The 26,567-nt window shown below is 59.9% G+C and overlaps 1 protein-coding gene across 2 annotated transcripts in view; it reads left to right on the top strand.

Annotated features, from left to right (window-relative positions):
• The window catches only part of CCDC187 (coiled-coil domain containing 187), a 53,021-nt gene that overhangs the window by 718 nt on the left and 25,736 nt on the right, over window positions 1-26,567 (top strand). For both annotated transcript variants that reach the window (XM_063650051.1, XM_054500661.1), the window contains exons 2-11: window positions 87-568; window positions 3,228-3,326; window positions 5,723-5,824; window positions 10,685-10,819; window positions 11,340-12,499; window positions 12,932-13,026; window positions 16,659-17,284; window positions 17,766-17,859; window positions 21,641-21,753; window positions 26,386-26,462. In XM_063650051.1, the coding sequence (XP_063506121.1) occupies window positions 87-568; window positions 3,228-3,326; window positions 5,723-5,824; window positions 10,685-10,819; window positions 11,340-12,499; window positions 12,932-13,026; window positions 16,659-17,284; window positions 17,766-17,859; window positions 21,641-21,753; window positions 26,386-26,462 (2,983 nt within the window). The remainder of the gene's footprint in view (window positions 1-86; window positions 569-3,227; window positions 3,327-5,722; window positions 5,825-10,684; window positions 10,820-11,339; window positions 12,500-12,931; window positions 13,027-16,658; window positions 17,285-17,765; window positions 17,860-21,640; window positions 21,754-26,385; window positions 26,463-26,567) is intronic.

The following is a 26,567-nucleotide window of genomic DNA, read 5'->3' as shown; positions in this document are numbered from 1 at the left end:
CCGGGGAGGTGAGGCCAGTCTGAGCGGCTCTGCTCGGCACCTCTGCGCCTGCATGTCTGACCAGCATGTCTGCTGTTCCCTCCCAGGCTCCACGCACCTGCAGCTGAGGATGACGTGGCAGCCCTGAGGTGGCCCGGGCCCTCCCAGCAGCCGGACCCACCCTGGGCAGCTCCCCACGTGGTCGGGTCTGACGACCTCGAGGAGCCAGACCCCTGCGGGAAGGCCTGTAGCCTGCCCATGTGGTCCACAGGCCCAGAGGCCAGGGATGGGGACAGCTCGGTGTCATCGGGCCGCCTCTCGTGCTCTTCGGGGGGCTACGAAGTGTGTGTGTCCTGGAAGGAGAGGCCGCCCCAGGTGTTGGGGCCCCAGCGGAGGCCCAGAAAGAGTGACCCGCGGCTGGAGCAGCTGAGAGACAAGATCCGGGCCCAGGCGCGGCAGCAGGGGAGCTGTGCGTCCCTGGGCACCTCAGCCCCCTCCAGCGCCTCCAGACTCCATAAAGCCTCCGCGCTGGCGCTTAGGAGGAAAACCCAAGAGGCAAAAAATCCCTCTCCAGCCCCTGAATGCTCAGGTCAGTGGCCGCTTTGCCAGAGAGGGGCAGGAGGGCTGCGAGGCTGTCGGGAGGGTGGAGAGCGGGCAGGATCGGGCTGTGCTGGACACGTGGTGGGGGCCAGCCGGGTGTATGCAGCGTGCCCCCGGGGTGAGGATTAGGAGTCATGAAGGGGTGCTTCTGAGCTGGGTCCATGATGAGTATCCCTCCCTGGAGACTGCAGGGGAGCGGTGGAGATGCTAGCGCCCAGGAGGGAGGGGCACACAGGGCCTGTGGCGCTGGAAGAGGGAGCCTGGTCCCTGGACCTAGAGTCTGTGCCTTTGTCCCTGTAGCCCTGGGGGGCTGCATGGTCGATTTGTGGGGACTTAGGTCAGGAGCACCCTAAAAAGTCAGCCTGGGATTTGGAAAGTCTGGCAGCTTCCCTCCTGCAGGGACACGGGGTAGGAGTGTCGTGGGGGGTCTTGTCCTTGGGAGGGTCAGGGGTGGGAGGGGTAACTAAAGAAGTTTGGAAACGGCTTCCCTGTTGGAGTGATGTTGAGAGCCAGTCCTGTGGATTCTCTGTGTCCAGGTATTTAACTCTTTTCCTAAGAAAACAGGGAAGATGTTTTCCTCCTTTATTTTATTTTATTTTTATTTTTTATTTTTTTTGAGATGGAGTCTCTCTCTGTCACCCAGGCTGGAGTGCAATGGTGCAATCTCATTGCAGGTTCAAGCAATTCTCCTGCCTCAGCCTCCTGAGTAGCTGGGATTACAGGCACCCGTCACCATGCCTGGCTAATTTTCGTATTTTTAGTAGAGATGGGGTTTCACCATGTTGGCCAGGCTGGCCTTGAAATCCTGACCTCGTGATCTGCCTGCCTTGGCCTCTCAAAGTGCTGGGATTATAGGTGTGAGCCACGGTGTCCAGCCTCCTCTATTTTTAAGATAACTTCTGATTAAAAAAATATGTAGTCCAGGAGCGGTGGCTGATGCCTGTAATCCCAGCACTTTGTGAAGCCGAGGCGGGCAGATCACAAGGTCAGGAGATCAAGACCATCCTGGCTAACACGGTAAAACCCCGTCTCTACTAAAAATACAAAAAAAAACTAGCTGGGCATGGTGGCAGGCCCCTGTAGTCCCAGCTACTTGGGAGGCTGAAGCAGGAGAATGGCGTGAATCTAGGAGGCGGAGCTTGCAGTGAGCCGAGATTGCGCCACTGCACTCCAGCCTGGGTGACAGGGCCAGACTCCGTCTCAAAAAAAAAAAAAAAAAAGTAATGTATGCATAACATAAAATGTACCATCTTAACCATTTTAAAGTGCACGATTCCGTGTCACTGAGCACATTCACAGTCCTGCAGCCACCACCCTCCGTCTCCAGAACTCTCCATCTTCCCAAACTGAAGCTCTGTGCCCATGAAACACTCACCCCCGTCCCCTCCCAGCCCCAGGACCCTTCGTCCTACTTCCTGTCTCTGTAGCTCTGAGACTCTGGGGACCTCATATCAGTGGAATCACATAGAATTTGTCCTTTTGTGACTTTGTTTTTTTAAGGTAGTGCATGTTTTCGTGCGGGGAGAGGTATAATAAGCACAAAGAATGAATAAGATGGAATAAAAATCATTCCAATTCCCCATGTACCTTCCTCCCCCAAACTGCCTGAGTGAATACTTTGGGGTGCACCCCTCTAAGTCATTACTTCCCTTTGCAAGAACAGGAGTTGAAGCCCATACTGTGGTACCTCCTTCCTGGTGCTACGTGGTCCAGATCCCACCCAGGGCACAGCACGAGGGCGCGCAGGGACTGGCTCACCGCTGGTGGCTCAGTGGAGCCACTGCCAGAGGCGTTTCTGTGCGAGATGCCTGCGTCATGCCAAGCGCTGGTGCAGGTCCTGATGGGCCCCATTGGACGCATTCTCAGGCCTGGAACATTGGTCAGATGTGCTATTCAAAGGTTTTTGAGGCTGGGCATGGTGGCTCACGCCTGTAATCCCAGCACTTTGGGAGGCTGAGGTGGGCAGATCACCTGAGGTCAGGAGTTCGAGACCAGCCTGGCCAACATGGTGAAACCCCGTCTCTACTAAAAATACAAAAATTAGCCATGGGGCTGGGCGCAGTGGCTCACACCTGTAATCCCAGCACTTTGGGAGGCAGAGGTGGGCAGATCACTTAAGGTCAGGAGTTCAAGACCAGCCTGGCCAACATGGTGAAACCCCATCTCTACTAAAAATACAAAACATTAGCCAGGTGTTGTGGCAGGCGTCTGTAATCCCAGCTACTCGGGAGGCTGAGGTAGGAGAATCGCTTGAATCTGGGAGGTGGAGGTTGCAGTGAGCTGAGATCACACCACTGCACTCCAGCCTGGGTGACAGAGCTAGTTTCTGCCTCAGAAAAAAAAAAAAAAAAAGTATTTTGAAATACAAAAATTAGCCAAGCGTGGTGGCCGGCACCTGTAGGCCCAGCTACTCGGGAGGCTGAGGCAGGAGACTCTCCTGAACCCAGAAGGCAGAGGTTGCAGTGAACTAAGATCACGCCATTGCACTCCAGCTTGGGTGACAGAGTGAGACCCTGTCTGAAAGAAAGGAAAGAAAAAGAAAGAAACAAAGAAAGGCACTTGAGCTGCTGCCAAACTGGAACCTTTTCTTGGAAATTCTTTGTGGATCTCTCTTTTCACTCTGCCTTCTTCTTTTCACCCTGTTCCAGGTTTCAGCATCTTGAGTGCAGCTGAGCGCAGAGTTGAAGCCAAGGCATCCCGTGGCCAGGGGCGCAAGCTCTCCAGGGTCTCCCAGCACCAGGTTCCTGGTGAGCGGCTCTGTGACCGGCTGCCCTGGTGCTCCGGGTTAGATGCTCAGGCCATGATGTGGGCAGCACATGCTGGGCCACCCTCACAGACAAAGACACTGAGGGTCAGGGAGGACCCCAACTAGAAAGAGGCCAAGGGGGGATTTGGAGCCAGACTGCCATTCTCTGGAGCCTGTGTTCTAACCCTCTGCCTCTCCAGTGGGGCAGGATCCAGGCAGGCCCTGCAGGGGAGGGGAGCTGAGCAGGGGCGTTTTTTGTTGTTGTTGTTGTTGTTTGTTTGTTGTTTGTTTTTGCTGAGAGATCTCCTGCACAAAATAGGCAAGGAGTTTTCTGTGTGGCTGCATGCCAGCCACAGGGAGTGGGTCTGGGGCCCTCCAGGTCCCTGCCAGCTCCTGGGCTCGCTTTTCCGTCTTGTAGATGGGAGGCACTGCCCCCGCAGCCCACAGATGGGGAGACGCTGAACCGTTGGCGGGCTCCCAGGCCCGTGAGGAAGCGGCCGGGGCCAAGGCCCCACCAGGATTTTGCTCACTCATTTGCTCAACAAATAGGAGGAGTAGGATGGAGGGGGCAGGAGCTGCTGCTGGGGGCTGGAGGATGTGGCCTTCATCCCGGGCAAAGGAAGCCATTAAGGTCTAGGCGGGGAATGGCTGTGAGCTGGGCTTGGGCAGACTCACTCTGCTGCCAGGGCAAAATGGATGCAGGAGGCTCTCTTGAGTCCGGAGAGAGGCAGACGCCAGCAAGATTCCTGAGGCCCAGAATGAAGGATGGGGAGCTTGGGAGCAGAGGCATTTCGGGCTCAGCACGGGGAATCATGTGCGTTTTCGTGGGGACAGTTGTTGCCCATCCCAGCGGTGCAGTGCCGGCCGGGTGGGTCCAGGTTGGTGGTTTCTCCATGAGGTCTGGTTGGGCAGCAGCCATAGGCAGGCATTTGGGTGTGTCCTTCCCATGTGGTGTGTGAGCCAGTGCAGATGAGGGCGGGGTCCAGGGCTGGTCCCTTGGAGAGCAGGGGACAGAGCCATCTCCCTGACCCCACAGTTGCCGGGGAACTCCTGTCCGTCCAGATCCGGTTCCGCCTGAGCCCCGTCGTCAGAGCCACTTTGTTCCTCCCTCCTCCGCCTTCCAGGGGGACCCCAAAGGCATCAGCTTGGTGACCACTCTCTCTGCCCCTGCCCCAGGTCAAGTTCAGGGTCCAGCAATGGGTCACTCAGGGACCTCAGCCACCCCATCCTATCGGTCACCAGCTCCTGGCAGCCTCGTTTTCATGCTCCGAGTTTGAGAACTCTCCAGAAGAAGGCATGGAGGAGGCCTTTTTTTAAGTGCCGAGTTCAGTGGGGCTAAGCACATTCATAGCACTGTGCAGCCATTGCCAGCCTCTATCTCTAGAACTTTCCATCTTCCCAAACTGAAGCTCTGTCCCCACTTACTCTCCATCCCTCTCCCCCAGCCCCTGGCACCTACCTTCCTACTTCCTGTCTCTAAGGACCTAGTGACTCTGGGGACCACATAGAGTGGGATCACAGTCCATGTCCCTTGCAGAGGCCCTGGCTCTTGAGGATCCTCCTGTCAGCAGAGTTGGGGCCTGGAAAACCAAGAGACAGGCCCAGCCTGGACCAAGTGGCGTTTGGAGGCCCAGACGCCTTTGGGCCAGGGTCCTCTTCTGTGGGTCCCCACCCATGGGGACAAGGCAGGTTCTCACATGGCGGCTTCCCAGATACGCCCCCACCCCAGCTGTGCAGAGACTAAAGGAAGTCAGAGGCAGGGAAAGATGACCAGCCAGCCTCCGGAGGCGGGCCCTCTCGGTGGCCGCTGCACTCGCTGCGGGACTTTGAACAAACTCCGCCCGCTCGGGCTCTCCATCTCCTCCCCATCAGCAGAGGGGTCCACCCCGTGCTGCCAAGGCGCCCCAGGTCTTGCCCTCGCTCCTCCTGGCCCTGGTCACAGAGATGTTCAGTCCGGTCGCTGCCACTCTGTGCATTCACTTGGGGCCTGGCCTGTCCAGTCATTCATTCAGTCAGCGAACAGTCCTGAGTGCCCATGGCCCGGGCCCCCAGCTGGGTGCTGGATTCAGGGATGAGAAACTGGTTCATGTCCTCAGGACCTCTGGGCCTAGAGGGGAGGCCGCCAGACACTCGGGAGGGAATTTGAATAGGTATGCCTGCCTCTCTAGGGAGGAGTCCCCAGGCAGAGCACTGCAGGGGACGTGACAGTCAGACTGTGCCCTGTCCCCAGCGTTAGCTGCCCACCCTGGCTCTCGCCAACCAGGGAGCAGGACTGGCAATATTTATGGCTCTAGGAACTGTGTTTGCACAGGACTCCAGGGTAGCCTCGTGGGGGGCCTGTGTGTCATTTTACTGCTCACCCTCCCTCCCTTCCTTCCTTTCTCTTCCTCACTGAAGTTCTAAGGGAAAAACCCAAAAGGGTCAAGAGCAGTTCTTGCAAAAGAGAGAAGACCCCCAAGTCGCCCTCCCCTGGAAGAGCGGCCAAAGACAAACACAAAGGTAAGGTTTGCTATTTTGGGGCCCTGGCACACTAGGTGCATATGATCCTGGCACACTAGGTAGGCAGATGGCTTTCATTTCCGGGGCTGGGGCTGGGGCTGGGGCTGGGGCTGGGGCTGGCCAGCCGGACTGCCATGTGCACAGGGTCCTGCAGGGCACCTGGGATTGGCAGGCCCGGCTGGAGCGTCAGGGCTGGTGTCCCAGGCAACTGGTGGCCTTGGCCACCACTGGAGCAGCAGGCGGTTCCTGTCTGGGCAGGGGCGTGTCCCTTGAGACAAAGTGAAAGTCCACCAAACACCAGGCACTATTGTCCTCTCAACACCCGGAGACTGGGCAAGTCTAAAAAAACCGAGCTGTTCAACCACACTGTAGCATGCACTGGCAGCTCACGGTACCCGCAGCTCACACCACCCGCAGCTCATGGCACCCATAGCTCAGGGCACACACACCCCATGGCACCCGCAGCTCAGGACACCCGCAGCTCACAGCACCTGCAGCCCAGGGCACCTGCAACTCATGGCACCCACAGCCTACGCCACCCACAGCTCACGCCACCTGCAGCTCACAGCTCTTCAGAGCAGTAACAGATACTGGCATGTGTGCACATGCAGTGGGCAGCTCAGGGCACGCTTGGCCGAGGGAGCCGTGCTTGCTTTCTTTCTCACACGGTCACATTTAATGAGCAAGCCCAGGGCATCTCCTTCCATCTACACACTTGGGGGTGGGAAAGGGTCTTCCGCAGACCCCACTCCCTCCAGTAGCTTGGGGACTTTGCGCAGGCACAGGGGGTGTGTGAGTCAGCCATGTGCTTGTGTTACGATTAATTTCATGCATGTTTCCCGGAGAGTCCAGTCAGGTAATCCTATGGGTGGATCCCAGCGGTCACAGAGGAATTTCTGATCCAGGCATCTCCCCACTGAGGACTGGGCAGAGGTGTCAGTGCCCTGCAGAGACCCAGCGGCCCAGCCCGGGCGTGGGTTTCAGAGCTTGCAGGGCGAACCTGACAGCGGCCCCTGCCCTTGAGCGGGTGGGTGGCAGGCAGAGTCCCTCCGGGGCTTCCTTCTGGGGCGTCTTCGAGGTCAGGGGAATGGCCAGTGCCCGCACTCTGTGGGCTCACTGCAGCCTCCTGGTTCCCCGCCGAGGTTGGCAGTCTTGCTCCCATTTTGTAGATGAGGCAACCGAGGTTCACAGAGTTTCCACAGCCTGCCCGGGGCTGCACAGAGGCAGAGCCTCCCACCCGTCCAGCCCGAGGCCGGTGCTCCTAACCTGGAAGCCCAGCAGTGTGCACCTGGGGCCACGCCTGGGCAGCTTGTCAAGGCCACCCTCCAGGCGTGGATTCTGGGGCCACCGAACCACGGGGTTTTGGAGACACCAGCAAGAGCCCCCCGGTGGAGTGAACGCCACCCACTAGGCCGAGATTGGCTTTGTGGGACCCTCACTCCAAGTGTGAGCAGTGCCAGCTCACCAGCCACTCCTGTGATGCTCCATGCCTCAGTTTCTCCACACTGCGTGCAATCACAGCCCTGGGGCCGCGGGGAGGGGCACTGTGTGGCATGTGTTCTGTCCGTGCCCAGGTGCCTGAGCATCTGTCCCGTGTCATCAGTCGCCGGCCCCTCTGCTCCTAGGCAGAGCAGCAGCTTCCAGCCGAGAGTAAACGCCTCTGTGCCCACACCCAGGGAGGACACGCGGGCGAGGTGGGAGCTCAGCGGGGCCGTGGGGCCACCGTGTGCATTTAGCAGGGCCAGAGGCCGAGCAGGAGGGGAAGGCGATCTAGGGACCTGGGCACCAAGAAGGTTCCGGAAGGCCGTGGAAACATGCGTACAATGTAACAATTTTCTGCATGATCACCCCCTCCCTCCCCCAGGTCTTTGGTTTGTCTTATTTTAATGGCTCAGTTGAAAAATGACCTGCTTTCTGCCTGACACTGGGTCAGAGGGCATGCCACCGGCCGCATTCATCATCGTAAGCACCGTGTCACCCTGACAGTGTTGACCATTAGTTTCTGTCAGTGACGAAGTCACAGCTGGGCTAAGGAGAGATGAGTTTCGGTTCAGAGGTCAGAGCCACAGGACTTGGGAATTGGATGAATTAGAAATTTGCTGTAGTTAACAAAAAATTAAATCACAATAGTTATAAAATATTCATCCATCCGGGCCAAAGGAAAATGAAGCCTGATATTTAATTTCAGATTATATCACCTCACTTTGCATTTTTTATCATAGATTAGGTCGGCCCCGGAACTTTGACAGGGCACTTGGGGACTTCATCCATTTCCACAGATTAAAAATCCTCTCGTAAAAAAATTAATTGCCATTAAACTGCTCAGCAGAAGAAAAAATGTGCCCATCAGGACCCATTTATCGAGCGGGACCCTCTGGCGGGCTAATGGGGAAGTGAGCGGCCAGCGATGGTGGGGCCGGGCAGGCAGGCAGGCAGCCCCTCCCCAGGCGGGTCCCTGGCCCAGCACCCCAGCGAGGGAGAGCAGCTGTAGGGACTAGGATGGAGAAACCCCACCGGGGCTCCCCTCCACACTGGGTCCCCCCAAAACCCAGCTGTGGCCAGTTGGGTCACGCTGGCCTCAACTCCGGCCTTTGACACCACCCTGAGCCAGCGGAATCCTGACCCCCTTCCAGGCCTAACTCCCGCAATGATCGTGACTGCCCTTTCGTTCTTGTGGCCCTGTGGGAGGTGCTGTGAGATATGCACCCCATTTTACGGAGGGGGAAACTGAGGCATGGATAAGTGAATCACTTGCCTGAGGCCCATGGCTGGTGAGTGGCAGAGCCAGACTTAAACCCAGGTCTGAGACTCCTGAGACCACGCCCTAAACCTTCCTCTACCTCGGGGTCCTGTTCTAAACAGGGTGTGGCCTTAAGGGGTTCTGCCCTAAAGTGGGTGTGGGGCATGGCCTGGGTCCTGTCCTGGAGAGGCCATGGCTGTGGGAAGTCTGTCCTTGGGGACGTGGCTTTGGGAGGGCATGGCCTGGTGAGTGTGACCGTGTAGCCCATTCACCTTCCTGGAGAGGTAGCTTCAGGCCTGTGGCTGATGGCCAGGGGTCAGGGCAGTGTGAGGAGGGTGCCGTGTCTGGGGGGTGCTAGGGAAGTCCCTGACTCAGTCCACGAGCCTGCCCCTGGGTGCTCAGCTCTCTGGATGGTCCCTGCCCAAGGCACTCTCATTTGGCAGAAAGTCCCCCTTCATGGGGGCCAGGGTGAGCCCGGCTGAGACACCACAGTGGCCTTGACCCCAGGCCACGGGGTGGAACCGCCCTGGGCTGGGCCTAAGGAAGGGGTGTAGGGGCCAGGGACCCATGGCATGTGTGGTGTTGGCCCTGCAGAGCCAGGTGGAATCAGCAGTGTGTGTGAGTGAATGTGAGACAGCACATAAGGGCGTGTGTATATGAGCATGTGAGTGTGTGAGAGCACATGTGAAGGTGTGTGTATTTGAGCGTGTGAGTGAATGTGTGTGTGAGAGCACATGAGGGAGTGTGTATATGAGCGTGTGAGACTGTGAGAGCACGTGAGGGCACGTGTATATGAGCGTGTGAGTGAATGTGTGTGAGAGCATGTGAGGGTGTGTGTGTATATGAGTGTGTGAGAGTGTGTGAGAGCACGTGAGGGCGTGTGTATATGAGTGTGAGTGTGTGTGCGAGAGCATGTGGGGGCGTATGTATATGAGCATATGAGTGTGAGTGTGTGGGAGAACACGTGAGGGAGTGTGTACATGAGCATGTGAGTGTGTGTGGTTGTGTGTGAGCATGTAAGAGAGCATATGAGACTGTATGAATGTGTGTGAGAACATGAGTGTGTGGTAGTGTGTGTGAGTGTGACAGCATGTATGTCTGTGTGAAAGTGTGTGAGAGGATGAGACCATGTGTGAGCACGTGTCAGTGTGAAGTGTGTGTGCATGTGTGAATGCATGAGTGAGCATGTGAGAGCATGTGAATGTGTATGTGTGACAGCACGTGCGAAGGCATGCGTGTGACAGTCTGTGAGCATGTGAGCGTGCAAGTGCCTGTCAGCATTGGAGTGCAGGTGTGTGAGAGCGTGTGTGTGGGCAAGTGTGTGACAGTGTGTGAGCATGTGAGTGTTTGTGAGTGAGCATGTGACCCCAGGGCTGGCCCTGCTTCTGGCCTTTGCCAGGGCCCTCACAGCTGGGCCCACGGGGCTGGCGGGGCTGGTGTTGGCATCGGTGGCCGTGAGCTGGGCTGTGAAGTGCCACCTGGATGAGCGCCACTCACTGTGTGATGCCGTTTGCACACGAAGGCTCGTTTGTACTCGGGACGTGGGGCCATTTGCTGCCGCGATGCCCGGGACTCCCTGTCCTGCCAGCCGGGGAGCCTTCAGCTCTGCCCACCCATGTGACTGCTGGCTCTGCTGGCTTAAAAGCAGGTTAATCTCCTGTGGCTCTGCACACGTGGCCAGCGGTGACAGGACCTCCCGTGCTGCATGGAGCCCAATGTGCAGCGCAGAGCGGAGGACGCGGCTGCTGGCTCGCGGTTGTCACTCCAGCTGCTGCTGCTGCTCGGTGTTTCTTTCGCATGGGCTGTGTGCCCGGCCTGTGCTGAGAGCTTCACCGGCAGAGCTGTGGGGCAGGTCCTGTTGTCCACACTTTCCTGAAGAGGACTCTGAGGGTCAGGGAAGCCACCTGCCCATGGCCGCCCTGAGACTCGGCCTTGCCCTGTGCAGGCTGAGGGTCCCGCTCTGCCCAACACGGGCCTGGACGTGAGGGATACCTCCCGGTGCCTTCTGGGAATGTTGAGGTGGCCTCCTGGAGCTGTGCAGAGCCACCAACCTCCCCGTCCGGGCCAGTGCCCAGAGGGCCATGGGGCGCCTGGCTGTGTGTATGTTTTCTCTGTTTAAGATTCGGAGCTGGTTGGTGTTTACGCCTGGAGAAAGGGACAAGCTCTGGTGAGGTCGCTGCTTGGGCCGCCTCCCGTCCTCCACAGGCACCATAGCAAGGATCCCTCGAGAGACCTGGCTCCCACCGTGGACTTAGGTACCTGTGCCTCTGCTATGGGCTCTGTCCTGCTCTGCTGTGGCATCTGGGGGCAGGCGCAGAGGAGGAGATACCCAGGCTCCAGGCCACCTGGAAGGAGGAGGTGTCGGCGCCTCTCACAGCAGCCTGCAAACACCCTCCAAACCTGCCACCCATTCAACTGGGGACTTCAGGCAATAAGTGTTTTCAAAGCCTAAGAAAAGGGTTTCTGTCCCTGGGAGGCTCCATCGCCAGTTCCCGGGGCAGGCAGGCTGCCGAGGCTCTCTCCTGGCAGGAAAGCAGGATGGGAGCCGGCAGGGGCTCCCCAGACACAGGCACCCTCCACCTGTGCTTGGCTACTGTGTGCAGAGCAGCGGCTCATCACACAGGCATGGTGCCCACCCTCAGAGGGCTTCTGCCCAGCAGGGACCTGAGGGCCTCCTTGCCGCCCCCACGCTCCTTGCCTCCAGCCCGGATGGAGGAGCTGGCTTTGCTCTCCCCTCCGCTCCCCTCCTCACCCCTGACCTTCCTGTCTTTGCAGGAGACAGCGAGAAAGTCATAGCTGCCGAGTGCTCACCGGTTTGTGCCCAGTTGCCCGATGCCACCTCTGCCCACAGTGACCAGCAGGTGTCTGGGAACACACCCAACCTGGCTTCCTTTGACCAGCCGGCGACCATCCAGACGGCCATGGCCATCCTACAAGACCTGCGCCAGCAAATCCAGGCTGGGCTGGAGCTGGCCCAGGCCCGCAAGGGAGGGCAAGAGCTCGGGCCGTCAAAGCGGAGGCTGCAGGACGTGGCAGGGAGGGGCCCCTGCAGGGACCCCAGTGCCCAGGGCTCCTTCTCTAAGAGTCCCTGGGCCGTGACGGAGAGGAAGCTCTCCTCTTTAGAGAGGGCTAGGAGTTTCCACACCTGGGAGCCCTGGAGCTCCTCCACTGCACGGGAGTCCTGTCCGCAGACGGCCTGGGGGGCCCAAGGACAGGACCGCTCCTTCCAGAGGCCAGAGAGCCCCCATGAGAGGTTGGGCCACTTCTCCCAGCGGCCCTGGAGCGCACTGGCTGGGCAGGCCTGCAATCCACAGAGGGCCTCGGGGGCCCAAAGACAGGGCTCCTCCTCTCAGAGGCCTGGGAGCCCCCCTGAAAAGCGGAGCCCCCTCCCCCAGCAGCCCCGGAGTGCTGCAGCCACACAGCCCTGTCCACGGAGGGCCTGGACTGCCTGTGAAGACTCGGAGGCCCCTGGCCCCAGACTGTGGAACCCTCTGGAAAGGCCCAGTCCTCCAGCCCAGCGGCCCTGGAGCAGCTCCGGCGTGCAGAGGGCCGGCCCCCAGGGCAAGGGCAGAGGCATCGGCCCCCCTGCCTCGGCTGCCAAGCATGCCCTGCCAAGGCCCACCGGGAGCTTGCCTCAGAACCCACTTGGGAAGGTGAAAGACGCGCTGCGGCCCTGCCCCAGGTCCCGGGGGCTCCTGGGACCCTCGCACAGCTCCGAGTCCTTGCGGGAGTTCATGCGCCAGAAGGCGCAGGCCCGGCGGCGGCAGGCCCTGGAGGAGAAGGCCTCGGCCCTGCGCACACGGGAGCTGAGGAGCCGGAGGCTGCAGGAGGTCTACCGGCAGCAGAGGGAGGCCGTCCTCGGCAGGGCGGTCCCCGTGGTCTCCCGGACCACCCCTGGCATCGTGACCTTTGTCCCCAGTTCTGCACAGTCCGGGGTACGTGCCGGGGGTGGGTTGGGGGGACTCAGCTCAGCCATGGGCCCGAGGCTTAGGCGCTCAGGTGCTGCCTCCAGCCCCCTGGTGTCCTCCAAGGAGTGGGCGAGCAAGGGCTGCAGCTGGGGGCTGGGGACTTTGTGGTGTCGCTGCCACTGCCTGTAGAAAGCCAGCACTTCTGAGGATGCCTCCCTGGGGGAGGCCTTAGTGAGGTGCAGGGTCAGACCCAGGCGCCTTTTTCCCTGGGTGCAACGGGGCTCCGGAGGGACCCCCTTGCCTCTCACAGCCCCTGAAATGGGACCCCGATTCCTGCAAGGCTCTGGGGAAGCAGCCTGAGACCCCCAAGGGAGGTCAGGGCCTAGCTCTGAGGCTGACAGAATGCGGCGTGTGGTCTTCCCGAGCGGGGGGCTCTGATGGCATTGCCCTCTACTTTAGGGCCTGGAAGCCTCCGGGAGCCTGGAGTCCCCAGTGCTGGAGTGGAGCAAAGTGACCTCTGGCATGGTGCTGGGGGGCCAGGAAGCCCCAGGCAGGTGGGTGTGAAGGTGCGGGTGCTGCACGTGCCAGGTGGGGCCTTGGGTGGGGGGGGCCAAGAACAGTTCTGGGTGCGTTCTTGGGTCCTCGTGACATTGCCTCATGACTGAGAGGCTCCTCAGGTGGGGCAGGCTCTGCCCTGCCTGCCCACAGTGCCACCTGGCTGTTTGGAGGAGGCGGTCACCACTGTGCTTGTTCTCATGGAGCCAAGAGTCGCATCAAACTTGAATCCACCACGTTAAAGTGCACGTTCTGTGGCATTGAGCACCTTCACCGTGTGCTGTGCAACCATCACTTCTACTGAGTTCCGGAACATTCCATCTCCCCACGAGCCCCCACCCTCAGGAGGCAGCCCCTCCTGCAGCCCTTGTGGGGGGGCCATGGGGGTCTCCTTTCTGCCTCGACAGATTTGCCTATTCTTTTTTTTTTTTTTTTTTTTTTGAGATGGAGTTTTGCTCTATTGCCCAGGCTGGAGTGCAATGGCACAATCTTGGCTCACTGCAACCTCCATCTCCCAGGTTCAAGTGATTCTCCTGCCTCAGCCTCCTGAGTAGCTGGGATTACAGGCACCTGCCACAACACCCGGCTAATTTTTTGTATTTTTAGTAGAGACGGGGTTTCACCACATTGGCCAGGCTAGTCTCGAACTCCCAACCTCAGGTGATCCACCTGCTTTGGCCTCCCAAAGTGCTGGGATTACAGGAGTGAGCCACTGCGCCCCGCCCGGATTTGCCTATTCTTGACATTTTATCTAAATGGGATCACCAGGTACAGGTCTGGCTTCTCTCACTGAGGATAACGTTTTCCAGGCTCATCCATGTTGCAGCTTGAGTCAGAACTTCATTGAGTCTGTGGCTGAATAATGCCCGGCTGTGGGCAGGTGACCTTTTCTTCACAACCTCGTGGCCGATGGATGCCCGGGCTCCACCTGCCGCTGCCGTGAACGGGTGCTGGCGCCTGCTTTGGCCCTTGAGCCGTTTCTCTTGGGTGCACGCCTGGGAGCGAATTGCATGGGCACGTGCACCTCTGTGTGCAGCTTTCTTGGGAACTTGCACCCTGTTATCCACAGCAGCCGCCCTGGTTCCCATCCCCCGGCCGGCGCAAGGGTCCCCATCTCCCCACTTCTTCGCAGCGCTTACTTTTCGGTTCTTTTCTGTGTTTCTGTTTTGCTTTGACTACCGTGTATTTTAATTTCTGGAGGCCCCTCCCCCAGGGGCATCGTGAATCACACTTGGGGTCTGAAGACCTCCCCCCACTTTGCTTGGGGGAGTTGCGCCTGGGTCTCACTACAGTTTCCAGCCTGGCTCTCGCCCAGGAAGGGCTGTGGAAGGCCCCAGCTTCAGGCCAGTGGCAAACACTCTCTGGCCTGGCCTCACGCTAGGCACCTGTGAGGAGCTCACGGCCAGGCCTCCTGCATGCCCTGGGTTCCAGTGGGCAGGGGGAGCTGTCTCAGAGGACAGGGAGGGGCTCCCACCCACCACAGCAACCCACCCTGGACTCCCTCAGGGCTGCCCCTGGCGTATCTTTGGCAGCTGGTGTTGGGGGCTTCAGGCTGGCCCCTGGGAGCTCAGCTCCCACCCCTCTCTGCAGGACCCGACCCCTCCCTCTGGCTCCTTTTGGCTCCATTTTGTCTTGAAGGCGCTCGTTTTGGGATTCCTTCCCAGGAGTCTGGGTCACAGGGCAGCCCAGGGGCTGCATCTGTCAATGTCCAGCAAGACAAGGACGCAGGCCCCGAGTATGCCGCTGGGTGAGCCGTCCCATGCTGGCCCCACCGGGCCACCCCCTCCCCGAGGGCAGCCCCTCCCCCACGGGCCACCATCGGGCTCCGTTTGCTCGACAGCCTCCCGAGTAGCTGGCACTCGTCGTCTCAGGCAGCTGCAGGGCCTCATCTCACTTCATCATGTCCTTGTCCTTTTTTTTCCCCACCTAAAAAATTGTAGCCAGGCATGGTGGCTCCCACCTGTAATCCCAGCACTTTGGGAGGCTGAGGTGGGAGGATTGCTTGAGGCCAGGAGTTTGAGACCGGCCTGGACAACATAGTGAGACCCTATCTCTATTTTCTCCAGAACTCTTCATCTTCCCAAACTGAGACTCTGTCCCCATAAAACACTAACTCTCCATCTCCTCCCCAGCCCTTGGCAGCCACCGTTCTACTTCCTGTCTCTATGCATTTGCCTGTCCCAGGCCCTCATGTGAGCAGGAACACACCATGTTTGTCCTTTTTGTTACGGAAACACCAGGGGTTTGGTCTCAGTCTTGCTGCTTGCCACACAGAAGGCCAATCGCGGAGACAATGAGTATTGTCAGGGAAGAGGCTTTAATTGGGTGCCGCAGCCGAGGAGATGGGGGCTCGGTCTCAAATCCAACTCCCTGACTGACTAAAATTGGGGTCTTGCGTATCAGGGAAAGAATGCAGCTCTGTGCAGGAAACGGGAACTAGGGAAGGGTAAGGAAGCAAGCGTGATGAACGAGGAGTCTGGCGTCTCATTGTCCAGATGCGGTGATCTGGTGCGTTTCAGCTTCTTGATTCTATGTGGGAGGCCTGATGGTAGGTTTCCTGAGAAAGGAACTTAGGTAAGACAAATGAAACTTTCTCACGTGTTAAGACGGGCCAGGCTCATTTCTAAGTTTATTCAAAAGAAACCATGAAAACGTGAGTTCCAGGGGACCATTGGGCCAGTTTCATTTTGTGGCTTATTCTACCAAGGGTGATATTGTAGCCTGCGTCGGAACGTCCTTCCTTTTGAGGGCTGAATACTATTCCGCCATGTCGGTGGACCTCATTTTGCTTCTCCGTTCGTCCCTCGATGGACACTGGGTGGTTTCCACCTTTTGGCTGTTGTGAATAAGGCTGCTGTGAACATGGGTGACGTCTTTGAGACTCTGACTTCAGCTCTTCTGGGTGTGTGGCCAGAGGCAGACTTGCCAGACCCGTGGTTGTTCTATGTTTGACCAAACTGCCTCTCGCTGTGGCAGCACCGTTTTACACCCCACCGGCAGTGCCCGGGATCCAATTCCTCTGTCCTCTCACTCACGCCTGGCCCTGTTCTTTGCGGCAGCTGTGTGGTCTGTTGTGTGGTTACCGTCACCGCTTCCCTGGTCCCTGCGGACAGACACTGGGTCGGTCACAGATGCTGCTGTGATGCTCAGTCCCTGCGGACAGACACTGGGTCGGTCACAGATGCTGCTGTGATGTTCAGTCCCTGAGGACAGACAGTAGGTCGGTCACAGACGCTGCTGTGATGCTCAGTCCCTGCGGACAGACAGTGGGTCGGTCACAGACGCTGCTGTGATGCTCAGTCCCTGAGGACAGACAGTAGGTCGGTCACAGACGCTGCTGTGATGCTCAGTCCCTGCGGACAGACAGTGGGTCGGTCACAGACGCTGCTGTGATGCTCAGTCCCTGAGGACAGACAGTAGGTCGGTCACAGATGCTGCTGTGATGCTCAGTCCTTGCGGACAGACACTGGGTCGGTCACAGATGCTGCTGTGATGCTCAGTCCCTGAGGACAGACAGTAGGTCGGTCACAGACGCTGCTGTGATGCTCACACCTGCAAAACACACGTGCTTTCCATGCCCTGCTGGGGCGACCAAGCCTGAGCTGATCTGTCTGCGTTTCTCTTCCTGCAGCTTCTGCCTGTGTTTGAACAGAGCCTGGAACCATGCTGAGACCCTAGAGTCCCCAGGGAAAGGGGGCCCCCAAGATGGCCGGGATGCCCCCGTGCTGCTGTCAGCCTCACCCTCTCTGGGATCCCTGGAGCTCCAGGACCTGACCACCCGTTACCTACCCCGGGGGCTGTGCATCTACCTGGACCCGAAGGAGGCTGAGCACCTGGGAACTTCCAGCTCCCTGCACCTCCAGCATAAGCAGGCACGGCTGCAGGCACTAGAGACCACAGCCAAAGTCCTCAAGCAGCGGGTCGATAGCCTCACCGCCAAGCTGCAGGGTGCTGAGGCGCCGGACACCGTCAGGGACCCAGCTGTGGGCCTGCTGCGCTCGCACCCCCACAGCCTACCTGCTGCCCCCACGCTCGCCGCCCCCACGCTCGCCGCCCCCACGCTCGCTGCCCAAGCCTGCCCTGGAGCCTTGGGGCCCAACGGGGACAGAGGGGCACCTGGGGAATGGGTGAGCGTGCAGCCCCAGCCCCTTCTCCCCCCAACCTACTTCCTGGATGGCGAGACACTGCCATGGGGCCCCAGCTGGGAGCAACAGCAGAGTGTGAGCCCGAGGGCCCGCCGCGAGAGCAAGCCCCGAGGTAGGCCGGCACCCGGGCCACGGTGACCACTGGGTGGCCAGGGGGTCCTGTGGGCTGGGAGGAAGGGGGACCCCATTTTCTCCCTGAGCCTTGGTTTCCTTCCTGGAAAGGGGGCTAGGAGGACAACAGTCCAGGGGGTCTGAGCAGCATAGTATACGTGGGCTTTCCCGCGTGGCGTGCGGTGTGTGTGGGCTCTTCCTTGTGGGACGTGTGAGCTCTCCTGTGTGGCACGTGGCACCCGCAGCAGCTGTTGCTCCTGTCTTGTTCTCTGGCCAGAGGAAGGGTGAGGCTGCTCCCGTGGCTCCTTCCCCGCTGCCTCCCTGCCGTTCCTCCAGCAGAGGGGCCTGAGGGCCAGGGAGGCTCCCACACCCCCACCCCTGTCAGGTGTGGCTCAGGCGCCTCTCCTGCTGTGATGGCTTGGGTCCCCCGTCCCATGCTCCCAGCTGACCAGGGAGTGAAGCCAGGTGCCCCCTTCCCCAAGGTTTCCCAGAGGAGGGACACGTGGACGTGAAACTGGACAAAAGGCTGCAGAGAGGCGTGGCCCCCTTCCAGGCCCTCAGCCCCTCTGCGAGGAGGTAAGACCACCTGCCCGCCCGCCCGCCCACACTCAGGGGCTGCCTCTCACTTCACCCCCATGTGTCCCTGTCATGCTGGTCCAGAGGCTGCGGCCAGGGACCCGGAGCAGGTGGTGCTGGCCAGGGCGGGGAAGCCCCGCGTCAGACACTCCCCCCACAAATGCCCCCTGAACTGGCTGCAGGCCTCGGGAACGCCATTGGTGTAGCTCCCTCTTGCCTGCTGCTCCAGACTGAGTGCAGGGACAGTGACTCGGGCGGTCCTTGCCATCCGGGCCCGGTGACCCCACCTGAGCTCTCAGGGCCGCCCGTCCGCGGAGCCTCACACACCTTCTGGCTCCCATCCCCAGCACGGGCTGCAGCCTCCTCTGGGGCCATGTCACACAAGTACATCTGAAGCCCCTTCCCGGGGACACTGTGCCTGCCCCGCGCCCCCAGGCCCCTCTCAGCCCCAACTCCCTCCTCTCAGGGGAGCATCTGCCCTACCCCAGCGCCTGCAGCCCCAGTGAGCCCCAGGCTGAAGCAGAGCCCAGCAGGCTCGGTCCATGGGGCTTTGCAGGTGGAAACTGAGTTAGATGCTCGTGACAGAGGTTGCAGTGCACGAGGCGGTGGCTCCATCCCGAGCACCTAAGCCTCAGCAGCAGCTGTGGCCTCGAGTCCCTCCTGGGGATTTGTGAACACGTTTGGATCTCCTCTCCTGAAAAACCCCCCTCCACACCTGCCCCCCACCAAAAATCTTCCTCCGAGCCCACCACCTGCCCAGCCGGCCTCTCGCTCTTGCTGGGATGGGCCGGGATCCCTGTCCAGGGCCTCCTGGCCAGCAGTGCCTTCCTAGTCCCCACGGCTCCCTGCACACTGCATACTGCCAGGCGTTCTTGGGCCACTCCTGGCCACTCTCACCCCTCTGTCCTTGACGGAAGCACCCTGGGTGAGGGACCCTGGCCTGACCTGAGCAGCTGCTTCCCAGGCAGCCCCGGAACCCAGGCTCGAAAACTCGGCACCACGGGCGGGGCAGGCAGGAGGCCAGGCTGGCGGCCGTCTCTCGGGAAAGCCTCTGTGCATCCTCAACACGTGGCCAGGTCCACTAGGGACACCTAGACGTTGGCTCCCCGGATGCCAGGGCCTGGGTCATGCCACCCACCTCCACCAAGCTGTCCTCTGCTGGGTGGCCGAGGGCATGAGGGCAGACGCCACATGTAGCCCTAGGGTGGCAGTGGGCACCGCCGCAGAGGGGCTGTTGCTCAGAGTCCACGTGTGGGGGAAGGGGGTGCCCCTCCCCAAGCCCAACCTTCCCTCCTTTCCCCGCCCCTCCCCTCCCCTCCTGCTGGGACATTTCCTGGCCCAAGGTCTCCCCTGCCTATCCTTCCTAGGAAACCCCACCAGCTTCCTCTCCTGAAGCCCCCCCTTGCCCTCAGGGGATGGTGGGCTTGGTGCCTGTGCCAGGGCCTTTGGGTTGTGCCCCATCTCACTCCCAACCCCACCCGCTGCCCAGGCCCAGTCCAGCCCATGGAACTGAGCCATTGTGACCAGCAGAGGGCAGCATTGGGCCAGACCTCGCCTCTGTCACCGGCAATGCCCGGGACAACTTCTGCCAGCCCTTGAGAAGGGGTGGGAAGGCGAAGGCGGTGAGAATTTTTGAAAAGGTTAATTTCAGTGCCCCGGGCTCCCGGGGGACCAGCTAGATCTGCCCCCGGGGCCAGACCCAGGCTGAGGTCTCAGCGTTCCTGGCACAGCCTGGGTCCAGCCAGAGGGGCAGAGGTGCGGCCCGGGCTCCCTGTGGCAATGGCACCAGACATTCTCATCAGGGCCGGGCACTGGGCTGTGCCCTCCACCCCCACAGCCCTGCTGAGGCGGCGGAGCGACAGCAGGAGGCAGAATCATATTCATGAACCGTGGCCCGGAGGGACCCGGGCTGGTGGAGAGCAGGGATTAGGGAGAGGCTCAGAGGCTCGCTGGGCCCTCCCAAGGCTTCCGCCCCTGCTCGGGCAGCCAGGAAAGGGGCCTGTCCTGTCCATTGCCACTCACCACTTGAGGGGCTGGAACTTCAGGGCAGGCGCACACAGCCTCTGCTGGTTCCACCTGCTGCCATCTGGTGCGTTTCCCACGCTGAGCCTCTCGGGTGCCCCAGATCCCGGCTGGCTCTCAGACTGGTTTCTTTTTTGTTTGGTTTTGTTTTTATTTTTGAGATGGAGTCTTGCTCTGTCGCCCAGGCTGGAGTGCAATGGCTTGATCTCAGCTCGCTGCAACCTCCGCCTCCCAAGTTCAAGCGATTCTCCCACCTCAGCCTCCCCAGCAGCTGGGATTACAGGCACCCGCAACCATGCCCAGCTAATTTTTGTATTTTTAGTAGAGACGGGGTTTCACCATATTGGCCAGGCTGCTCTCGAACTCCTGACCTTGTGATCTGCCCACCTCAGCCTCCCAAAGTGCTGGGATTACAGGCATGAGCCACTGTGCCCGGCCTCAGACTGATTTCTGAGTTGGGGTGAGTCTGTCCCCTCTGTCCCATGGGAGCCCGGCACTCAGTGGTGGAGGCACTAGGGCTTCTAGCCACCCAGCCCGGGTTCCAGAACACTTCTCCAGGCCTGTGCTCCCAGGTGCCATGCAGCCCCTCACGGCCTGGACACACGTCCAGCTCCCCTGCAGCACCGGGAATGCGGGCGGGGGTTGGGAGGTGGGTCACCACCATCACCAGACCCTGCACAGCCCCTGCCCACAGCAGGTGTGAGACAAACACCTGTGGGCCCTGCGGGCTGCTGAGGGAGGGCGTGTCTACTCCCTGCCTGACAACCCCTGGGCCACAGGTGTGGGCAGCATCTTCAGCCACTCCAGTGGGTTCTGGGTCACTGTGTACCAGGAAGCGCAGATGGGGGCCCTGATGACAAATGCAAAGTGAGGTGAGCCGTGATCACAGATGCAGGCTCAGCACACGCCCTGGATTCAGGCTCAGCACATGCCCCACCCACATGCCCCGGATGCAGCACAGGCTCCACCCACAAACCCGTCTCTCTGTGCACCCCAAAGACCCCTCATCCCAGTAGCGCTGCCTCCCCGTGCCTGGCAGCTCTCCCTCACCACTTGGCCACCTCTGGGAGAAAGGCCAGCGGCCACACCTGGCTCCTGGCTGTCAGCCTTGCGTGCTGGCCAGCCTGAGTGGGGGCAGGTGTGTGGGTCCAGCTGTACTTGCCTCCATGGTCACAGCCCGGGTGCTCCCCAGATAGGTTGCCCTGCAGTCTCCAGTGCCAGGCTTGAGCAGTGGGGTGAGGGTCACAGCTGATGCGTGACCCCGTTCTGCTCTGGGCCTGGTGGGCAGTGCCCTTAGTAGATGGCAGAGATGGTCCCGATGACCACGCCGGCTGGGGAGACTCTGATCTTGGCCCTGGGGACCAACGGTGGCCACGGAAGCTGACCGTGCACACCCCTGTTCCCCCTGGGGTCCGAGTGCAGAGCTCTGAGCAGCCAGGCTTGGCGCCAATGCTTCCCAGATGTGGGCTGGTGGCCTTACCTCAGCCCACGCCACCACACCGGGACACATGCTCAGGCCCCACCCGCTCACCCCTGCCTCCCGCTCACCCCTGCCTCCCAGCTCCCAGGCCTCAGGCCCTTCCCCTGCCAGGCTTTTGGCCCTTGGGTCCCACCCTGGGCACACTGTTGGGGGTCTGAGAGCTGCTCCAGGCCACAAGAGCCCAGGTTCCTGCTCAATGAGGGGCTGTCCCCCGGATCTCCCTGCCTCCTGTCTCCTCCACGGGCCTGGCCCTGCCACACGTGTGCCTGTGTCTTCTAGCTCACATGCAGGCCCAGCCACGCTGCACCCTATCTGGGGCTCCCTGCGACTGGAGGAGACGCCGTCGGTCGGAGGGGCAGACTCTGTGGCGCCCTGCACCCCCCGGAGCTGCGGTAAGGGCGACCCTGCAGACAGGCCCTGGGCTGGCTGGTCGGGTGGCCAGGGCATCCGCCGAGAACCCCTTCCACTGCCTAGCACTCAAGCTTGGCCCTACGGGGTAGAGAAATCCTTCTCCACGTGGAGAGCATCCATGCCTCGTTATTAAAGGTTTTGGAGGCTTTCGGGACCCTCTGCGTGTTCTGTGCTCACCACACCTGCGGTGATGGGCGCTCGGTGGATGAGACCCACGTGCTTATTTCACGACAGCCATGCCCCGTGCCGCTGTGCCCAGCCCACCTCCTAGGGTGCTTCCTTATAGTCCCATCAGCCCAGATTCGACTTTTTCTTCTGCTACTGAGGGTTTTCATCCTGGGTTTCCAACGAGCAGTGCCCACTGCCTGGTGCCTAAGGGACCCAGCAGCTGCTGAAGCCCGGGCTTGAGGGCCTCGTGCTGGCGTGGGCTGCGCTGTGGGACCCTCCTGGCTGGGGGGCTTGGCAGGGCAGCTGGAGGGGCTGGTGCAGCCATGGGAACTGAGTGTGGGCTCAGAAGTGGGGGGCCCCCATTTGCTGCTTCATCGTTGTCTGTTGATTTTCTTCAGAAGAACAGGTTTTGAGCATTGGAGTAAAACACATTCATGTCTGGCTGGGGGAGAGATGGTGGGAGGGTGCATTCTGAGTGAATGGGGGCCCCATCCAACCCCTAACCCTGGATCACCACCCCAGAGCAGCCCCAGATACAACCTGCACCCTCCTTGGCTGGCAGCGGGGAGGCCTGAGGAAGGCCTGGGGGAGTGGGTGGAGCCCCAGGCGTTCCTGCTCTAGGGCCAGTGCCAGGGGAGGAGGAGGGTTCCAGTCCCTGGGCTGTGGATGCCCATGGGCTGGATTCAAAGCCTTGGGCTGCAGCCCTCCTGGAGGCTGCTTCCCCGCTGCAGGGGTGGGGGGCGGGCTCATCAAGTCCTCCCCAACTGACAGCGTCCTCCCAGGGCCCTGGAGCCACACCTGGCAGCTTCAGGGAAGCTGTTCTCTGTGGACCAGCAGAGAGGGTCCTGTGTGTGTGTGCACGTGCACGTGTGTGTGCATGCTTGCTTGTGTGTATGAAGGGGAGGGCCTGTCGGGCTCACACCTGGAGCCCTCTGAGGGAGGAAGGGTCTGCGTCTTCCCCACCCTGGCCCCTCCCCTGGGAGACTCTCCCAGTCTCCAGGGTGTGGGAGCCTCTGCAGCCCTGGTATGCACCTGCCCCTTCCTTCCACACACACCCTCTGAGCATCACTGCCTGCCTGGCACTGAGAGAGCAGGCCCCGGCCCTTACAGTGCCTGTGTTTCAGGGAAAGCGGGCAGTAAGAAGATGAGCAGGTGAGGATACACAGTGTGTGGGATCTGAGGCATGAGTGCCAAGGGGAGAATTCAACAGGAAGAGGCAGAAAGCGCATATGCCAGGGGGCGGGGTGGGGGGGCGGTTCAGAGCCAGGAAGGCCCCCGTGGGCCTCTGGCCTTGGTTGTTTATGCTGTCGTAACAGAATCCCAGAGATTGGATGATTTATAATGACCAGAAATGTATTGGCTCACAGTTCTGGAGTCTGGGAAGTCCAAGAACAAGATGCCAGTGTCTGGCGAGGGCCTTCTTGCTGCATCAACACAGAGAGAAAGGCAGGAGGGCAAGAGGGGGAGAGGGCGAGAAGGAGAGAGGATGAGAGGGGGTGGGACTCTTCCTTTTATAATGAACCTGCACCCACAATGATGGCACTCATCCATTCACGAGGGTGGAACCCTCATGGCTGAATCGCCTCGTGGCTGAATTGCCGCCTCATGGCTGAATTGCCTTGTATTTCAACATGAGGAGGGACAAACGTTCAAACCATAGCACCACCTTTCCTCTCCCCAGAAAGTGCAGCCCAGGGAGGTGCAGCAAGCTTCCCAGGGTGCCCAGGGATGGGCTGGGATGGGGCTCTGTTCTCCCACTGCTGGATTTGCTGACTGCCCTTCCTGAAGGCTGGATGGGCAGGGGCTGGCTGCTGTGAGTCACAGACAGTTCCAATTGCTGCAGGACAGCCACCTCTTGGCCAGGATCTCCCAAGGAAGTGAGGTCAGAGTCAGGCTCTGCCTCCTCCTTGGAAGGGGCAGCCTGAAGGGGCAGTTTTTACCCCTATACCTCATTCACCATCGTATGAGTGGAAGGTGCAGTAGCCCCAGGGGGACAGGCAACAGGAGTCTATTGGGTCTAGCTTTTATGACTGGAGGCAGCACTGTCTGAGAGAATCTTCTAGACATAAACACTTCCACCAGAGCTGTCCAATGGAACCTTCTAGACTTAAACACCCAGACCAGAGCTGTCCGGTGGAATCTTCTAGACTTAAACACCTAGACCAGAGCTGTCCAGTGGTACCTTCTAGACTGAAACATGTAGACTAGCTCTGTCCAATGGAACCTTCTAGACTTAAACAGACCAGAGCGGTCCAATGGAACCTTCTAGATTTAAACACCTAGACCAGAACTGTCCAATGGAAGCTTCTAGACTTAAATATATAGACTAGCTCTGTCCAGTGGAACTTTCTAGACTTAAACATGTACACCACACTGTCCACTAGAACCTTCTGCAATGAGGGAAATGTTCCAGATTCTGAGTTGTACAATATGGTAGCCACCAGCCACATGTGGCTGTCAAGCCATGAAATGTGGCCAGTGTGACTGAAGAGTGGCATTTTATGTTTTATTTTCTGTTAATTTAAGTTTAAATGTAAACGGTGGGTGTGGCTGCCAGCCGCCATGTTGGACAGCAGGGCCCTGGCTCTCAAACTCCACAGCCCCCACCGAGGGCAGGGGTCCCGTCAGCCTCATTCTGGTTTGAGGCTGTGACTCCCCGGGACCCAAGCCACATGACTGAGAACGTAGCTAGTTAACATCATCACTACCAGCAGTGACCCCAGCTGCCATGTGCCAAGATCTGTCAAACTGTCCCATTGCATCCTCACAGCTACCAGGGACTTTGGGGTGGCACGTGGGGCTAGACTTTTGGGGCTCCTCACCCATTGCTAGAGGAGTCAGGGCACTCACTGGGGTGACTCCTGCAGTCTCTGTCCAGCCAGGGCTGTGCCCAGCTCAGGTACAGCTCGCTTCCTCCTGGGTCACAGCTCAGAGCTCAGGAACAAACAGCTCATGTCCCCCCATGTCCCCTGATCTGTTGGGTGCTGACATGGCCGGTGATGACCAGGACTCCCCCTCCTCAGGCCACAGCTGGGAGATCTGTGGGGGCCGCAGGACTGTGGGGCTCCCAGGAGCCGGAGGGGCGTTTGGTGGGGCTGGGGCCCCTTCTCTGGCTTCAGCCTCTCTCAGGGCCATGAAACAAAAGCAAAGGATGGTTTCTTCCCTTTGCAAAAAAGGAATTTCAGCTCAGAACAGACGCCTGAACCCAAACCAAGAAGTGTAAGAGTGTCTTCACTTCCCATCATCACCAGTTAGATGGGGGCCACGGGGGTGACCCCGAATGCTCAGTGCACGCCAGGTGGCCAGGCGCCCCTGCTGCTCACCCTGTCTCGGTGCTTTGAGGCATCCTCTGCTGCTGTGGAAACGCCCAGGAACTGGCTTAGCTGTGGTTCATGGCTGAGCTGCTCCGTTCCGGGAAGGGGAGCAGTCCACTGGAGGAGCTGCTGGTTCTGGGACAGTCGGAGTGGGGATCCTGGTCTTGGCTCCGTCCATACACCAGCCAACAGTGACCAAGGCGCTCATCCACAAGCCATCACGAGGGCCCCACCATCTGCAGACCCCATTGCATGCAGCACCTCCTGGTGGCAGCCTCTGTGGGGCCAGGAGCTCCAACAGCATTCAGAGTCAGAGCTGGGACTTGGGGCCACCAAGGAGAAAGGGAAGCCCCCTCCGCTGCTACTGGGGACTTCACTATCCAAGGAAGAGGCTGAGGTTTTCATACCCATGCTCTAGACCAATCCCAGAAATTCCAAGGAGAGCCCTGGACTTGTGCCATGTGCTCACGTCAGCACCCACTTACCCTATGAGCACCCATCCACCCCCTCAGCACCTGCCCACCCCCTCAGCACCCATCTACCCCGTTCACACCCACCCCGTCATCACCCACCCACCCTGTCCACACCATCAGCAGCAGCTTCTACCTGCTGAGTGCACAGCCAGCCTGTACCAAACTATCTCCTTGGACCCTCACACAAGGGAAGGAGGAACCTCTGTGTCCCCACTGGGTTCTGACTAACAAGTGATTTGTTCAAGGTCACATGGCAAATGCATGACAGACCCAGTCTGTCTGGAGGCAAAGCCCATGTCCTGGGCCTCCGCCCTCCCCACAGACTCCTGCCATCCATCCTGGAGTTGATCCTGGCCGGGGTCAGGCAGAGCCAGCCTTAGCGGGGACAAGGAGATGCAGCGGGTCTCCGTGTCCTTCTGTGGGGCTGCAGCCCTCCCAGCCCTTCCTCGACGTGCAGGGCAGGGGCTCTTGTTGATGGAGTTGATGCCAGCTGGGCTCAGGACTCAGGCCACCTGCACTCCTGGCGTCTGTGCCTCAGTTTCCCTGCTGGTGGAGAGGCTGTATTAACCCATCGTGCCATGGTGCACCAAGGCAGCGGCGAGGGGAGGCCAGGAGAGCGGCCTGGACCACTCAGCTGCCCCCCTCCATGGTTCCACAGGTCAGCAGGAGGACCCATGTGTGAGACGCCTTCCCAACACCCAGCAGAAGACCTCCAGCTTTCTGGATTCTCTGAAGGTTTGCCCAAGGCCGATGACAGCTGGGTCCCCTTTCTGCTAGGTGGTGAGCTGGGAGCAGCCTCTGTCTCCCAGAGGCCAAGCAGAAGTGGCACTAATGTGCAGG

Source organism: Pongo pygmaeus, chromosome 13, assembly GCF_028885625.2.
Source record: "Pongo pygmaeus isolate AG05252 chromosome 13, NHGRI_mPonPyg2-v2.0_pri, whole genome shotgun sequence".
Classification (NCBI taxonomy): Eukaryota; Metazoa; Chordata; class Mammalia; order Primates; family Hominidae; genus Pongo; species Pongo pygmaeus.
The sequence above is the reverse complement of the archived record's forward strand: the minus strand, read 5'-3'. Positions and strand labels throughout refer to the sequence as shown.